The sequence below is a fragment of the Epinephelus moara genome, chromosome 18 (genome assembly GCF_006386435.1).
Source record: "Epinephelus moara isolate mb chromosome 18, YSFRI_EMoa_1.0, whole genome shotgun sequence".
NCBI lineage: Eukaryota > Metazoa > Chordata > Actinopteri > Perciformes > Serranidae > Epinephelus > Epinephelus moara.
Window position 1 is genome coordinate 20976949 of NC_065523.1, and position 17379 is coordinate 20994327.

Consider the following 17379-nt stretch of genomic DNA (forward strand, 5'->3'; position numbering starts at 1 on the left):
TGGTTAGATTTAGATATGAGGCGTGACAATGTCACTGTAAACCAATCAGAGGCAGAGTAAGGCAGAGTAGGGCGGGACATACCCGCGCTACCTAAAGAAACGCAAATTAGCTAGCCGCGGACTCCACTGACCAGAATGCAAAGCTGTCTAAACACAGAATCTGATTGGCTGGTGAGGAAGGGTTTCAGGAAGTACTGCGTCGAATTATATTTGCCGACTGAAAATCCTCCACATGACAATCTGCAGTTGAGATTCATACAAAGTAAGGATTTTTTCATGTAACTGTAGACTGTAGTCAAAGAACTTAAATGTCAGGTTTGTTTGAGATGCAAAGGAATAAGCGTCGCTTCTCCTGCATATTTCCGGTTCTGGCTAAAGCAGTATCGTGCAAAATCAGTTTGTAGTTTTTATCTCCACTCCTCTGTTTGCACAGTCCCAGCCTAGTTACATTATAGTATTAAGACAACCTTAGTGAAACTATTTCAAAAGCAGCGTTTTAGTACACAAACTGTTTATGTGGATAACTGTTGCAGACGCATGATGACTTGCAAAACTGTGTTGTAATTGACTTCCTTATCTATTGCTCAAAACCTGTTTTCCTCCCTCTCTTCTACCCAGAAACTCCTGTATTCACACAGATCTCTCATGGCTGGCAGAAGAGTCGTGGTCTTCCCCTCGTCAGCTGAGCTCGGCCCGGTGCTGGCCCATCTGGTGGCGTCCCGGGCTGAGAAGGCCATCAGCTCTCATGGCAGGTTCACGCTGGGGCTCTCTGGAGGAAGCCTTGTGACCATGCTCAGCAAAGAGCTGCCCGCCCTGCCAGACCTGGACTGCAGCAAGTGGGTTGTTGGTTTCTGTGACGAGCGGGTGGTTTCCTTCGATGACCCTGAGAGCACCTATGGGCTGTACAAGGTACCTGAGCAGGGGTGTATGTTTGTTTGCACGTGCATGGGTTTTCTTTGACATTGGGGTTAAATTAAATCCCTTGTTTCTTTTTCAGGGTCAGTTGTTCTCCAAGGTCAACATCCCCGATAATGGGATCTTAACCATCGACTCCTCTCTGCCAGTCGCAGAGTGTGCTGAGGATTATACCCGCAAACTTAAGAAGGTGCAGACATTTAATATTCTGTGATCAGCTCTGGCTCAAAGTCACCCATGCATGTTCTTTAAGTTTTAAATATTTTGCAGAATGTTAACAGTATTTTGCGACACAACATTCAGGTCTTCCCTGATGACGACTTCCCAGTGTTTGACCTGTTACTGCTGGGTATGGGGCCTGATGGACACACCTGTTCCCTCTTCCCAGACCACCCTCTCCTGGAGGTGAGTGCCGTACTCTAGTGAATCTGATGGCACAATTTTAAATGTGCCTGTTTATCTGTCAAATTCTTATCTTGATTGCAGAAAAGTTTTCCGATTCTCCACCAAACACATCTCAGACTTAAGATGATGCAGTTGATTAAACCAATTGGGGATTGTAGCTTTGTTTTGATACATCTTAAATCACTTTTTTTATATTTTGCACTGTTATTATGATCCTTAAGACATAATCCTACATCTGAATGTTGAACCACGTCGGATAGTGTAACTCTGTTTTAGAAATGTCTGTAAATTTGCCACTTGTCATTACATTGCAGGGCTCTGGGCATTCTGCAAGTGTTTCTTTAAATCATACCCCTCAGTTATAGAAATATGGATGTTTTCCCTAGTGTAAGCACATGAAACACATTATTTAATTTATTTCTGGCAGTCGTGCTAAGTCAGGCCGGGAGGCATTTCAGGGTTTACCCTTTGATGTGGTCCCTGATTTGCTAGTCTTAAAAAAACAATATCCGTTCTGCCTGCACTCTTCAAGACGCTCCCTTGACTATGTATGGATCATTGATAGGTTTTGTTTAAGCACAACTGTGACTTTGTGGCCTGCACTGTCATCCCTTTTTGTTACACTTCTGCCTTGTGTTTTTTACACGACAGTCACACTATAGTTTTGGGTTGTGGCTCCTCCATTGGCATTTTTTTGGCAACTGTATACATTACAAATGATAGATGATTGGGTTTGGGTGTACCCCATATTCAGGAAACCAAGAAGATTGTGGCCCCCATCAGCGATTCTCCCAAACCACCGCCACAGCGTGTGACTATGACCTTTCCAGTGGTGAACTCTGCACGCTGTGTGGTTTTTGTGTCAACAGGAGGAAGCAAAGCACCCGTTTTGAAGGTAATATCGACCTCATATCATATTCATAATCCCTCCCATTTCCATGGCACAGTAAATCACTTCAGACTAGGGCTGGGTATCCTTCAAATATTACGATACCAGTACCAATGCCAGTGCCCCTAAAGTGATACCATTACCAACAGAGTACTTCATTTTTTTCTACTTCATTTGATGTAAATGGAAGCATTCAGTTGCATAAAATGCCACCAGATGCCACAGGCCCGTAGAAAAGCCGCACTTTCAAACATTTTGTTGGCGTTTCGGCACACTGAACTGCTACCCTGTCAAATACACCGTGCTTAACTTCACCACACCACAGACTGTATGGGTTGGTAGCTGCTGCGGTAGGGAGCCAATCGCACGTTGCTTTAAATCCGAAAATACGTGTGGGGATGGCTGTGAGAAAAAACATAGAAATAGTTATCATTTTCTCGATCTGGGCACAAAAAGGATTAAATGCAGGTATTATATGACTGGAGAACTGGTGATACTACATGGTCCTTGGTTATTTGGTCACTTCCTTAAAGGTATCTAGTACTGACCCAGCCCTATTTCAGACACAAAAAATCACAGAGATTCACTTTTACTCTGCAGGTCCAATTACGGTTACAGCTGACAGATGATCTGGGACTAATAGAAACCATGTCAGAACTAAAACTAAACCCAAAAAGTGAAAGGAACATGATGTTGAGCACAATTTCACACCTCTGTTCTGTTACAGATGGATAAAAACAATCCAATAATCTGTGCATCAGCAGTTCTCTGACCCACTGACCCAGCAGAGATATGGTTCACACTACTGATTTATGTAACAGTGCTCATGTATTTTAACACCGTGACCATTGTCTTGCAGGAAGTGCTGGAGGGTAGAGAAGGTCCAGCGTTTCCAGCGGCCCGCGTTGTCCCAACTAACGGCGAGCTGTTCTGGCTTGTTGATGACCCCGCAGCTGCCTCCCTAACTATCCAGGTAGAGAGGTTAAGCTCAGGGGCCAAACTGTAGAGCTTTTTATCTGCCGCATGAAGGCAGGAAGTCAACGCAGGTGTTAAAACTTGAATTAGCAAACAGGAACATAGTACAGAACATTCCTACTGCTACGTGAAAGTGAAGTTGGTTTACATAGGTGAGATAGGATATGGAGAAGAAGTAATAAAACTGAGGACTTTGTTTCCAGCGGAAGATTTAGCACTTATTGAATATTGGTTTGTGCGTGTGTGTGTCAGAGGTTTAGCTTTATTCAGCAAGGTGTAGAGTCTCCCTCCACTCAAAAATGTGTTTTTCTTATTGTCACTTTGGTTGGATGTCTGACCTTCATTGTACAGAATAATGTACAGTAATGTGCAGAGTTTGACACCAATCACTTGAACCATGCAACTCACACGAACCGAGAATGGATTTCAGAGGAGTGGGAGACGTCTCGCACTGTCCATTATATACTCTGGATTTTTCAACGACAGAAAATGACTAGATGTCTTTTTTTTGTGTGGAAAACCCATATCAGACAAAATCTTGACTCAAAGTATGTATTAAAGGACCAGTGTGTAGGATTTAGTAGCATCTAAAGAGCTAAAACTTCTCCTGTGTGCCAAGCATGTAGGACAGATGTTATTTTTGAACATTTTAATTTTCATTCATCATTGTTGTAGACCTAAAGTAATGTTGATAAGATAATTTAGACATAATAAGGCTGTGTAACCTTATTAAGGCTCAAATTAATTTTTCGGCTCCATTCATTAATTCATTTTCCGGGGCTGGAGCCTATCCCAGCTGACATTGGGCGAGAGGCGGGGTACACCTGGACAGGTTGTCAGACTATCACAGGGCTGACACATAGAGACAAACAACCATTCACACTCACATTCACACCTGCGGACAATTTAGAGTCACCAATTAACTTAACCTGCATGTCTTTGGACTGCGGGAGGAAGCCGGAGTACCTGGAGAAAATCTATGCAGACACGGGGAGAACAGGCAAACTCTGAACAGAAGGGCTCCCCCACCCTGGGTTCGAACTAGGAACCCTCTTGCTGTGAGGCAACAATGCTAACTACTGCACCACTGTGCCATCTCCTGACAGTTTTATTTAACTTTTGTGGTCCAAAAATGGCTTTTCTGCTTGTAAAGGGTTGCTGACCCCTGGTGTAGGAGTGCAACGGTGTATAATTTCTGCCAATAGATGCACATATATCCTACACACTGGACCTTTAAAATATGTCTGGAGGAGATCTTAAAAATGAGATTTTACTGGCTGTGAAGGTTAGGAGATTTGATATTCATGAAATAAAAACCACTTACAGTTAAAAGCTGTGTTTGTTCCGATTCCCAGCTCTGGAGTTGCCTTCATACTCTGTGTAAAACATCCAATAAAGTCACACCTTTGATGCTGAAAATCACCACTCATTTGGCACATCTTGTAGCCATCTCTAATTTCTATTTTCATTAACAACTAAAACAAATAAAATGTTAATTTAACATATGCATTTTGTGTTTACTGCCCATCCTTGCTCACTCGTCCATCCCCTTTAAGACCTCAGCACACCCCACCCCTTTAAATCTCAACTTTGCAGTGTTGTCACATCGGGAGCTCCTGCTGCACAGATTTTGCTCCTCTGTGATGACAGCCTAAACTAAAGACACAACTTTTCCCTAGCTGTGTCATCACGAGCCACAGCTATCACCTACCTAGATTTGCTTTTTTATATTTCTTAATTTATTGTGGCCATGCCCGGGCTCGCGTGCCTCCCCGCCGCCCTGCTCCTCCTGCTGCTGTCCGGCTGCTCTCCTGCTCGGGGGTACTTCGCGGAGGAGCGCTGGAGCCCCGAGTCTCCGCTCCTGGCTCCCCGGGTTCTCGTCGCCCTCATCTGCAGAAACTCCGAGCACTCTCTGCCGTATTTCCTCGGTGCTTTTGAGCGTCTCAACTACCCCAAGGAGCGTATGGCTTTGTGGTAAGTTGATACCAGGACATTTTCTCGCAAGGTAGTGAACAGCCAAGAAGTAAAGTTAACCTCAATGTTGCTTGCCAATGTATAAAAGTTGTATTTTTTCCAAATGTTTCTTCTTGAATATAACTATGTGCATAAAAATGGCGCATTGCTGATTGCTGATTTTTGCGGAGTAAAAATTGGCAGGAGCCACAGGAAATGACGGGGTACTAATAGTAACAGTACAGCTAATGTTATATTGCGGGTTAAACATGACATATCTCAACAAGCAGGAAACAACAAACATCTAATGCTGACTTCACACCATGCATTAACATTTAAATCACCTATATAGCCACTGTTGTGCAGAGGTGTGCACATCTGGTCACTGTGCTCATCACTGTGGCCATGCATTGATCTGTATACGTGGAGGGGAGGGGACTGATGTGGCCACGAGGGGAGCTGCATGAGTATCTAACAAAATGACTTATTGTTGGGTCTGCACTGTCCATTAATACATGCATACCAGCTAGTCCTCATCTCCTCCAGCCCACACCACCTCCTGGAAACCACTTAGGCCTCTGTGGGGTTTACTACAGGAGTGAGTGACTCTTACTGACCTGATATATTTTACAGCCCAGTAAAGCTGCAGCTCCAGGAGCCCCATCTGTGCAGAGTTTTGTGGCATGACTGTGGGGGGGGGGGCTGAAAGTGTGAAGCATGCAGTCATAGATAGATAACTAAAATATTCACTTCCAGCACTAAATATAAGTAATCAGTAACTAATTTCATTCTGTTTTAGCCCTCTTAAGGGACAGTTTACCCCTAACACCAAAATACACGTTCTTCCTCTTACCTGTAGTGCTGGTTATCAGTCTAGATTGTTTTGGTGTGAGTTGCCAAGTGTTGGAGATATCGCCCGTAGAGATGTCTGCTAGAGATGTAACTAGATGGCACTCTGCTCGTGGTGCTCAAAACGCCTAAAAAGTACATCTGAAAAACTCAACAGCAATTTCTCTTTACAGAAGTCATGACCTGGTTACTCAAGATAATCCACAGATGCTGTTTTTAGCAGTTTCATGTAGGAACTATTTCTTTCTACTGAAGCACACCCACCAACCATATCACTGTGCAGAAGGAAGAGTGCATCTACTGCTAGCTCACCTAAAACCACTGAGCTAGCTAACGTCACAGCTCAGCGGAGCAGGACGCCACAACCTGGTCATGTTTTTAAAATGTACTGTAAACTGCTATGAAACTATTCGAGGTCACAGTATTTAATACTAATTTGCTTGTACAACGGCTGAGTGCGGGGGGTGTGAGTGGGAGATGGTAAGCGACATGTCTGTATCTGTGTATTTGAAGTGTATGTTTGTTGTATCATGCAGATTAGTTTGTGTTTTTGTTTTGTGCTTGTGTCTGAGGACCCCCTTGAAAGTGAAAAGGGGCTATCCTTTCAATAATACACCTTGTGCTGTCATGAGCACGAGCACAAGCCTCGCGTGAGTGAGTAGATGCACACTTCCTTCTGCGCTGTGATACAGTAGAAGGAAAATAGTTCCTGCATGAAACTGTTCACATCAAGATCTGTGGGATTATCTTGAGTTACTGGGTAATGGTTTCTGGGAAAAGACATTGCTCTTTAGTTTTTCAAATGTATTTATTTGACGCTTTGAGCACCACAAGCTGAGTGCCATCTTGTTCCATTATATATGAGAAAAGGCAGACACCTCTACAGCCACTATCTCCAACAATCAGCAACTCACGCCAAAACAATCTAGATTTATAAATAGCACTACAGGTAAGAGGAACAATATGTGTGTCTGTCCATTTAAGGACATTTTGTGTGCTTTATGTTCATCCTTTATAATGGCATTCTGAGAAAAGCTTGGCATGGGACACCTATTTGTGCCTCAACCTCAAATATTCCCTCTACATGCTAAATGAGAATGGAAACTAAAACCTAGTTGTATTACACCCTATTATGGCTCACTGAATGTGTTTCTGTCTGCCTTTTTCCAGACCTGACACAGTTGCACCCTCTCTGTCAGTCGTAACAAACTTTCATTCTGGGGCAATTATCCTGTGGGACGTGCAAATGGATGTTATAGACCGTTTAAATATGTGTCTCCCATACTCAGGCAAAGTTGAGGGAAGTGAAAGGGAGGGATTTCTCACATAGTAACTAAACAACATGCTCCAACAGCCCACCCGTGCTTATACCCTCAGAGCTCAGAGCAGTTTGCTTGAGTGCCTGGAGGGCTCAGATTGGTATGCTCGTCACTCACCAGCTTGAAACTCGAAGTTTATTTCCCCTCCTTTATTTCGAGGCTTTATATGAGGGGTATTGTTTGATTGCTTCTGTAAATAAGGTTGAGCTAAGGACAGTGCTGTGTTAACTTGTTCTGCAAGCACATTAAGCTACATCTGTAAAATGCAAACAGCTGTGCGATGTTGTAAACACTGCATGCTTTACGCTGTATGCTTTCTGCAGCTGCCTGTGAGCATGCCAAAGCCTCAGAATCAGAATCTGCCAAAGTGTCCTTTAAATCTTTGGTGTCTGCAATTAGCCTGGCATTTCTGCTCTAAAAGAGCAACTATAGTGGAGATGTAGGCGAAAAACCACTTTCAGATGTGTATTTAGAGCACCAGTGGTACATCGCTCAAAAACTATGCTTTTAACAAATATTTATCTGAGCCGAACATGAAGCGGAAGAGTCAGCGTTATTCAGAGTCTGAGGATTTGTAAGGATGGACAGCAGGAGTGAGGGATGAAATAGTTTAGCAAGGAGCTGCTGTGTTCTCACAGATTCATGAGAAATCTCTCAAGAGGACCCAGCCTGGCTGTCGTCCCTCTGAGCAGGATACAAACTCAGCTGTAGGGCAGCTGTTCTTTTGCAAAGACTGACCTTACAATACACGACATTGCTAAAGAAAAAAAGTAGTGGAGGTTGTTTGTGGCACAGTTTTGCACTTTCTTGAGAAAGAGATTCAGGCAGATGTAATGACTCTACGACTAACATGTGGCCCAGTTTCCTTCTGCAGCAAAATTAGATCAAACATGCAGGCTGTCTAACATGTGGACATTTGTCTCGCACATGGCATCAGCCAAGTTTGAATCATTTCCGTCTGTTAAAGATACAGACAGACAGACTGAGAGACAGATATATGGATGTACTTTATTGATCCCAGAAAAAAAAAAAACCCTAGCATACTCTTGAAGTATAATTAAATTCAATTCAGGTTTATTTATAAAGCCCAATATCACAAATCACAATTTGCCTCAGAGGGTAGCATATGACATCCCTCTGTCCTTTGACCCTAACAGCAGATAAGGATAACTCCCCAAAAAAAACCTTTAACAGGGAAAAAAATGGTAGAAACCTCAGGAAGAGCAACTGAGGAGGGATCCCTCTTCCAGGACGGACAGACGTGCAATAGATGTTGTACAGGACAAATGAAGATAAAAAGAAAAATACTTTCTAAAGATATATACTTTAGAATATTTACATATTAGGGATGCACAATATTGGATTTTTTGCCAATATCCAATATGCCGATATAAAACTTTTCTGGCTGATAACCAATATTGATATCGATATATATTCACTTTTTTCCCTACCTAATTTTAGTGATCATCAACTCTTCTGTAGTGGAATTAACATCATATTATTCATGCATATTTTTATTGTGATGGCCCACCAGTAGATAGACATGAAATAGAATGATTTTCAGTATATATAATATTCATACATTGTGCAAAATACAAAAAATTATGTTGACTGATTCTAAAAGTTCATTTTAAAGCCAATATCTGCTGATACTGATGTTGTGTCAATGTTATTGTGCATCCCTCCAGAATATACGATGTAAGAGTTTACTATATTAACCTATAAATATATTAAAATACAAAAACTAAAATATAAAAAATATATGCTGAGAATAAAAGGCTTGGGGTATATACATTAAACAGATGTGCAAATGCAGTGAGGTAGATGTACAAATTTGCCATGTGCAGGATTACTGATGAGCAAAACAGGGTGGAGTTTGGTCGGGACAGAAAACCAAAAAGCTGACAGTTGTCTGTTAAATAGAGGTTTGGTGTTTGTAGGGCTGCTACGATTAGTCGATCGGTTTGAGTCATTTTTCATAGAAAAGTACTATTAAAGTACCCAAAATACTCTTATTGCAGCTTCTTACGTTCTGATATTGGCAGCTTTACACACTCTCCCGTGACAGTGAACTAAAACTCTTTGGCGTGAGTATGAAACAAGACATTAGATGACGTAATTTTGGGGTTTGGGTGAGACAGACCGACATTTTTCAACATTTTAACACATTTTTTGATGAAATGATTATTCGACTAATCGAAGAAATAATCGACAGATTAGTCGACAATGAAAATAATCGTTAGTGGCAGCCCTAGGTGTTTGACAGAATAATTGCAAATGAAAGTTTACGATGCGATATGATATGATGCGATACGATATACTATATTGTTCCCATATTTGAAATTGGTCTTGGACTCAGGAGCTGCACAAGTATTGCTGTCTTACAATAATAATCCAGTAGAAATGAGAGGCGTTTCACGTCTGTAATGCTGTTTCTTCGATATGGGATTGTTTCCCTTTCTAGTTCCTTAGTTCCTTATTCCTTAAACTGTGATATGCTACCCCAAATTATGTCAACTACAGTGTTTTTGTGTTGTGATGTTGGTATCAGTAACATTTGTTTCAGTTCCCACAGCTGCAGACAAAGAGCTTACTCAAAGTGAACACTGGGCTATTGTTATCTGAGACCTGATATTGTCTTTTTTAACTCTTATGTCTCAGGTTAGATGTGGCACTAGTGCTACATTAATTCTGTTGTTGCTTTTTTCCATGGACTGGCCTCACTTGTTAATGATGTTGAACCCTCTCATGTTAATTCTAATTATTTACATTTGTTGTACATTGACAGGGTGGCGACTGATCATAACCAGGACAACACCACAGTCATTCTGCGTGACTGGCTTGTCAAGATGCAGAATCTTTACCATTATGTGGAGTGGAGGCCTAAAGAGGAACCCAAGTTGGTTACTTACTAAACTTTCTGGTGAAATTGTGTGTTGCGTAAAAGGCTCACAGAGTCTGATTGGTATAAATATCTCTTGTAGACGTTATGCGGATGAAGACGGTCCGAAGCATTGGACAGACCTCCGTTATGAGCATGTTATGAAGCTTCGACAAGTGGCACTGGAGTCAGCTCGTGAGATGTGGGCGGACTACTTTATGGTAGGTCAACGGAGCTACTTTTTAAAGGCACAATAACACTGAAGGCTTTAAACACTGAGCCAATGCTTCCACCCAGATCTGCATTGTTCAATAACAGCAGCAGAAGGATAAGTACAGAGCGAAGTCCACAGAGGTTATTTAAGCACAGAGAGGGATGTCAAAAATTGACCCAGTTATATTTTTCTGTCTCTTATGGTTAAACTTTATCTGGTCTGGTTCATCTGGATCCTTACTCCGACACTAAGCTTCACTCAACATGAACCATATTTTGAAATGCAGCACGTTTCTATTTGTATTCCCCAGCCCAGCCCACATTGTCTAGCTTCAGTGGGGTATAATTTTGAAGCACAGTGCATCCAGAATTGCAATAATTTTTGGAAACTCTCTTCGCCTTCCTCCTTGAAACAGAATTGAAATAAGTACTCTGGGTTTTTTTTTTTTATACCATCTCAGTTTTAGCGCTCTGTTCACCCCTCATGAACCTCATGTTCAACATTTGTATATCAGGTCAGTTTATAGTGTGTACACTTTACACAAACATGTTTATAGTCTATTTCCTCCTCCCTGTGTAGTTGGTGGACTGTGATAACCTCCTCACCAATCCTGATGTACTGTGGAAGCTCATGAAGGAGAATAAGACCATCATTGCTCCAATGCTTGAATCCCGTGCAGCCTATTCAAACTTCTGGTGTGGAATGACCTCGCAGGTACTGTGCAGACGATTGGGTGTTTGATTTAATGAATGATCTTAAATCCACTCGACTTAACTGTTGATCAACTTGACTTCTACAGGGTTACTACAAGCGCACTCCTGCCTACCTACCCATGAGAAAGCAGTTGCGCAAGGGCTGTTTTGCAGTTCCCATGGTCCACTCCACTTTCCTGATCGACCTCAGAAAAGAGGCGTCCAGGCAGCTGGCCTTTCACCCGCCACACCCAGAGTACAGCTGGGCTTTTGATGACATCATTGTGTTTGCGTTCTCTGCTCGGATGGCAGGTACTTCACAATTTAATGCTTAAATCTATACGTTTGGCCTTAAAGGAATACTACGTGGTACCTTGAATTTGGGTATGCCTCCACTGTGAACAGAGAATTCAAAAAAGGCCATGATCCATGTCTCATTTACGCAGTTGTATGCTCAGCACTCTCCAAACACATGCATTTTGCTAAAACTTTACAATATAAAAACACGTCTGCCTACGAAAAGTGTGCTCTATGTCCTAAGCAACAAATTCTCCCAACTTTTCAAATATCGACACTTCGTTGGTGGCCCTACACGTCAAAAGATGAAGCGCCATGTACCCCTCATGCATCAGTTTTGGACACCCAGGGACGAGTAGTCAATGTACAATCATGACATGCATTGTGTCTTTTCAAAATAAGCTTCTGTTTACGCAGGAAATGTACAGTTCCTTCTCATTAAATGCATGCAGTCTCTTTTCAAAATAAACCTAGAAAGTGGGTAAACACTTCGTTTTTAGGTTTACTTCCTTAATTAGGTAACAAAAGTATGTGGTTACGTTTAAGATTTGTACGTTTGTTACTAACATAATGTAAATTCACATGAGCATACGTTACATGACATCTGTCACTTGCATAGTATGCTACACGTAGTAGCAGACTAGGTTGCTATTTCAATAATTCGATTGACTTTTGGTTTCACACAGGAAAGGAACAGCGGTCTCCCAGGTGAAAGTCCGGAGTTTGTTTGACCCAAACACACTGCTCACTCTTTATACTATGGCAGTTGGCCAGGGCGTCAAAAATTGCCACCACATCTCACAATGCACATAAGTGCTGAGGCACGCTATTTGACTGTGCATGAGACCGTTTGTCCTGGTGTGTTTTTATTCTTAAGGTTTTGGTAAAAAATGCATGTGTTTGTGCTGAGCATACGACTGGATAAATGAGACTTGGATTATACTGCAGGAGTTGTGTGAGAGTTTGTAAACAGATGTTCTGATGTAGTTTTTCTGGCATTAAACGCAGTCTCTGTTTATTCAATTCGTGATGAAAGCTTGCCTTTATTGGATGCTTTATTTACTGTGGAGGCATGCAAGAAAAACAGTTTTCTTCACTCATTCAAAGTAACGTGATGAGTAAATGAAATAGAAATGGTTATTTTTCACCTTTTCAACCTAAATGGTGTGACTTCACACTGAGAACACATTTGCATCCTCTGCTCTCCGCAGATGTTCAAATGTTTGTGTGCAATAAAGAGACCTATGGTTACTTCCCCGTGCCTCTGCGATCCCACAATACTTTGCAAGACGAAGCTGAGAGCTTCTTGCACTCCCTCCTGGAGGTTAATGGTGAGTAGTTTGCATTCAGACTGGGGGCTTTACTTTTCATCTAACTCTCTTTTTTTTTCCATGGGCTTGAAGTCCGTATTCTACTTCCTGCTATTCTATCTAATGATACCTATCAGCATGGGTTCCTATATATCATTTATACCATTTCTGCATCCATCTTCCCTCTCACTGTGTAGTGCGAAATCCCCCACTGATGCCTTCCAAACACATACGTGTTCCTAGAAAGCAACCTGACAAACTGGGCTTTGATGAGGTGAGTATTGAGTGATGTGAAGATGGAGTTTGCAAAAATGGCCCTCTATCCACTTCTGTGCTAAATGTCTCCCCCTGCTGGTAGAAATCTGTTATTACATTGACTAGCTCCACTGTTGCCCATGTGCAGGTGTTCATGATAAACCTGCAGAGGCGAACCGACCGCCGAGACCGCATGCTGAGGACATTATACGAGCAGGAGATTACTTGTAAAGTCATTGCAGCTGTAGATGGAAAGTAAGTTCCCGCTGTTTAATGATTACTTTACACTTGTTTAGTACTTTGTAATCACACATATCCACCCTTTCTCTTTTGTCATTTTTGTTTTTCTCTCTCTCTATTTCAGAGCGATGAATATCAGTGAAATTCATACTATGGGCATCCACATGCTCCCTGGATACAGTGACCCCTATCATGGTCGCCCGCTGACGAAGGGAGAGCTGGGATGCTTCCTTTCCCACTTTAACATCTGGAAAGAGGTGAACCCTCAGAAGCCAGGCATTTGAAGGTTTGTGAACTAGACAGATGGGTGAGTGATTGATAAATCTGTGTCTGACCTTAGATTGTGGAGAGACGCCTGGAAACCTCCCTGGTGATTGAGGACGACCTGCGCTTCGAGGTGTTTTTCAAACGACGCTTGATGAACTTGATGAGGGAGGTGCAGGAGGAAGGACTGGACTGGGATCTCATGTGAGTTTATGCTTTCTTCACAATCATTGATTTTACCTTGATTCTCCTAAAGCTGGAGATATATTGTATGTAATATGCTGAGATCACAGCAGAAAAATCGACAGCAGTGCTATCGTAGATGGTAATTTACGCCTTCACACTGAACATACAAGTGCCGCAAAGCCCAAGCACGTCATCACAACATTACTGTACTGCCCCTACTGTTGGTGTGCATATTGCATCTTACCAGTGTTTAGCATTCATTTCTGAGGATGTGCACAACCAAAATGAAGGCAGGATACGCGAGGCAGCCACCATGCACATGCTAACATGTAGCTAAATGCAAGTAATCTGCAGCTTAAGTCTGTTATCGGTTCTCACTCCTCCTTTCTCTTATCTTTTTTCCAGATATATTGGTCGGAAGAGAATGCAAGTGGATCACCCGGAGAAAGCAGTGCCTAATATACACAACTTAGTGGAAGCAGACTATTCATATTGGACGCTGGGCTATATGATATCGCTTCAAGGTGCAGAGAAGCTTTTGAAAGCCGAACCACTTCAGAGGATTTTGCCGGTGGATGAGTTTCTTCCTATCATGTATAATAAACACCCTGTGTAAGTATGGCCTACACAGTGTAAATACACACATGTAACATAAACAGCTGCTCAGAGGTTGTGGATTTTGTTGTTCTTAATGTTTCTCTCTCCTCTACAGGACTGATTATATGGACCAGTTTGAAACCAGGGACCTGAAGGCATTTTCAGCTGAGCCTCTTCTAGTGTATCCGACACACTACACGGGCGACGACGGCTACATCAGCGACACAGAGACTTCCACAGTGTGGGACAACGAAAAGGTCCGTACAGACTGGGACAGAGCGCGCTCAGGGAAAACTGGGGAGCAGGCTGAGATCAGCACCGAGGCCCAGAACTCAGATGTGCTCCAGTCGCCTTTGGACAGTACAGCACGGGACGAGCTATGAGAGGAGCCGAATGAGAGCCATGCGAAAGTTTTACACACCACCTTAGTCTTTTTTAAATCGTGTTTCATCTTTGATACTTTTGATTCGGGCATCACAGCAGGGATGTGACATCAGAGTTTGTAAGAAAGATTTAATTTATCCAGATGTGACGAGTTAAAAAGGGATCAGGTGCGTCTTTTCTGTCACGTTGTCCGTTTGTAGTTTTTACTTTATAAAAAGGCACTAGACTTGTCATTTCTAATGGCATTTGCAGTACCCAACTTCTGTCTGTCATACAGAAATAAACCTATATATTAGCAGAGAATGCAATCAGACTGTTACATTTCAGCCATCGGGCAGTTAACTTTATCTTAATCTGACATTACACTGTGAAATGCTTTTTTTTTTTATAAATTTCTCATGATTACAGATGAATTGGGCCGTAACCAAACTGTATGTCACTGAGCAGTATCACGTCTTCTGCAGACAGTCATGTCTTTAATCAACCGTGAGTCATTTTAAATTCTTCAGTCCACGAGGAGAAACATCTGCATGTCTTTCGCTTTCATTTTTATCATTTTGTCTTTTAAATTTCATACTGCTGTGTTTTAAATAATCATTAGCCAACACTTGAGATGCTTGCAGGCAGCAGAGTGTTACCAAAGCAACAAAACACACAAGCAACAGTATCCTCTACAGTACTACTGTAGAGTATACAACACTGCATTTCATTATTCATGTCACCACTTTGGGAGTGTCTCCAGACTAATGCTGTTAACCAGCTGTTGACATGCTTATAGATGGGACAAACCACTGTACACGCCTCAAACTTGGTGGTTTGGGAGGGACGTGGTTTTAAATGCCCTTTAAGTTCCCTCAGAAAGAACCCACCCAGCCACATCCAAACACACACACACACACACACCAGTCTCCACCTCTTAATCCTTCTCAGTTAAATCTGTATTTGAGCATTTGGGTGAGCAAGACAGAAAAAGAGAACATACAAAGCTTGGATCATTTTACAGATTATTTATTCTGTCTGTGTTTTGCCTCACATTTCGATACTAAATCTCCCAGGAAGTTAATTTTTGTGGAGTATGAATGGGAGCTGTTCACCCGTGGGTCTTACACAAAATGTTAGCGGTGCATTGTGCCAACAAGAAATAAATTGTTTTATTTTTAAAGGAAAGTTGAATTTGTGATTATTGTAACCAATGTTCTCTGTTTATGTTGGTTGTTTAAATTTTAACCTATAATAGTGGAGCGCTGTACGCAGGTACAAGATACTGTGACCACTCATTTATACCTAATAATGATGATAATATCAAACAATTCTGTAGTATACAACAAAAGTTAATAAAATGACTAGATAAAATCATAATTATAAAAATTAGGTATAAAATCATCATCATAAAAGTTATCAGTGCAGGTCACCATATATGTCTCCATTAAATCAGATCGAATATGCCAGCTTGAAAAGATGTGTTTTCAAACAGACATCTCCCAAAATGGCGGCGAGCCATTTATTGCATTTATACCTGTATATTATTGGTATATTTCGGGGGGTCAGCAGCCTTTACTAACAAAAAAAAAGCCATCTTTAGCAAAAAAAAGAAAAGAAAAGAAATTAGCCTGAAGCCACAAGATATATTTGAGCCTTATAATGAAGGTAACAATGCCTGTTAAGTTATCATAACTAATAGCTCTAAGAGAGTATTCATTCATATGTTTTACCACAAGATGGCTAGTCTGCAGTGAACTATTTATGGTTATTTAGTATTTTAACTTGACAGTATTGGCAGTTCAAGCAAGTGAATATGTCCACTTAGGGTGGCACAATCAGATTTTCCCTACATAATTATCATCATCAAAAGAGTTCACAATAGCAAAAGTATTACTATATATTTAGAGCATTTTAAAAAAAATAGTAATAATGCTGTCAGTCCAATTAATCTGGAGCTTTGTTCATTAAGTGTTGTCTCTGTTTTGGTAAATTAATGCCATGTATCAGGACAGAAAAGGACCCAAACGTGGAGCAGTAGGCAGGTGGATTTGGAACAAAAGGAAAGCTTTAAAGGGATAGTGCACCCAAAAATTCCACCTAATGCTTTTTTTAAAAAAAAGGAGAACCAAAACTAACCTGAAACAAACCAGGGGTGGCATGATAAACTCAGGGAAGAAATGCAAAAACACATCACCAAAGGCCAGTCAGGAAACGACACCACAAACACAGATGAACTGACAAGGAACAAAGGGAAACACACAGGTATATATACCCAGAAAACTAATCACAAGAACGAGGCACAGCTAGAGTAGGTGGATGCAGGCAGAAGAAGAGAAAGGGTGGAGCAAACGACTAATACAGAACAGGTGTGAAGGGAAGACTCTTGGAACAGGGAAGGACTAACAAAACCGATGGAAGACAGGTGTGATAGAAAGCCGGCGGGAAAACACAAAGGCAGGAAGTAAAACCAGACAAGACACATGAGGGGAGAATCTACAAAATGAAACAGGAAACAGGTTAAACATGAATGAATGACACGAAAACAAGGAAAAGCAAAAACAGAAAACCCCAAAACAAAGTCCACAAGACAGTGAATTACACTCAAAATACGAGTGAAGGGAAGTGGACAGAGTCTGTCGTCATGACTGTACAAAACTACACAGAAAGAGGAATTACGTTCATTATTAACAGGAAATTATTAAGAGGGGCACTTGGTCATTTACACAATGTCATCTTATGTGTAGTATTAAAATGATATTATTTCATTTCTAT

The 17379-nt window shown here is 41.5% G+C and overlaps 2 protein-coding genes across 3 annotated transcripts; both read left to right on the plus strand.

Annotated features, from left to right (window-relative positions):
• The first annotated feature begins 157 nt into the window (after positions 1 to 157).
• Positions 158 to 4516, plus strand: pgls (6-phosphogluconolactonase). 2 transcript variants are annotated; one of them, XM_050068888.1, is made up of 7 exons: positions 161 to 262; positions 619 to 681; positions 724 to 909; positions 998 to 1105; positions 1219 to 1320; positions 2075 to 2215; positions 3069 to 4516. In XM_050068888.1, the coding sequence occupies exons 2-7, from the start codon at positions 646 to 648 to the stop codon at positions 3213 to 3215; spliced, it is 720 nt and encodes a 239-aa protein (XP_049924845.1). In that variant the 5' UTR covers positions 161 to 262; positions 619 to 645; the 3' UTR covers positions 3216 to 4516. The 2 variants fall into 2 exon arrangements, with proteins under 2 accessions (XP_049924844.1, XP_049924845.1); XM_050068887.1 differs by having other exon boundaries at positions 158 to 262; positions 619 to 909.
• Positions 4517 to 4747: 231 nt separating this feature from the next.
• colgalt1a (collagen beta(1-O)galactosyltransferase 1a) lies at positions 4748 to 15801 on the plus strand. The gene is made up of 12 exons (XM_050068845.1): positions 4748 to 5158; positions 10094 to 10204; positions 10290 to 10407; positions 10980 to 11114; positions 11200 to 11404; positions 12601 to 12720; positions 12897 to 12973; positions 13103 to 13209; positions 13319 to 13451; positions 13535 to 13662; positions 14050 to 14256; positions 14357 to 15801. Exons 1-12 carry the CDS (start codon positions 4935 to 4937, stop codon positions 14622 to 14624), a joined length of 1833 nt encoding a protein of 610 aa, XP_049924802.1. The 5' UTR covers positions 4748 to 4934; the 3' UTR covers positions 14625 to 15801.
• The last annotated feature ends 1578 nt before the right edge of the window (positions 15802 to 17379 follow it).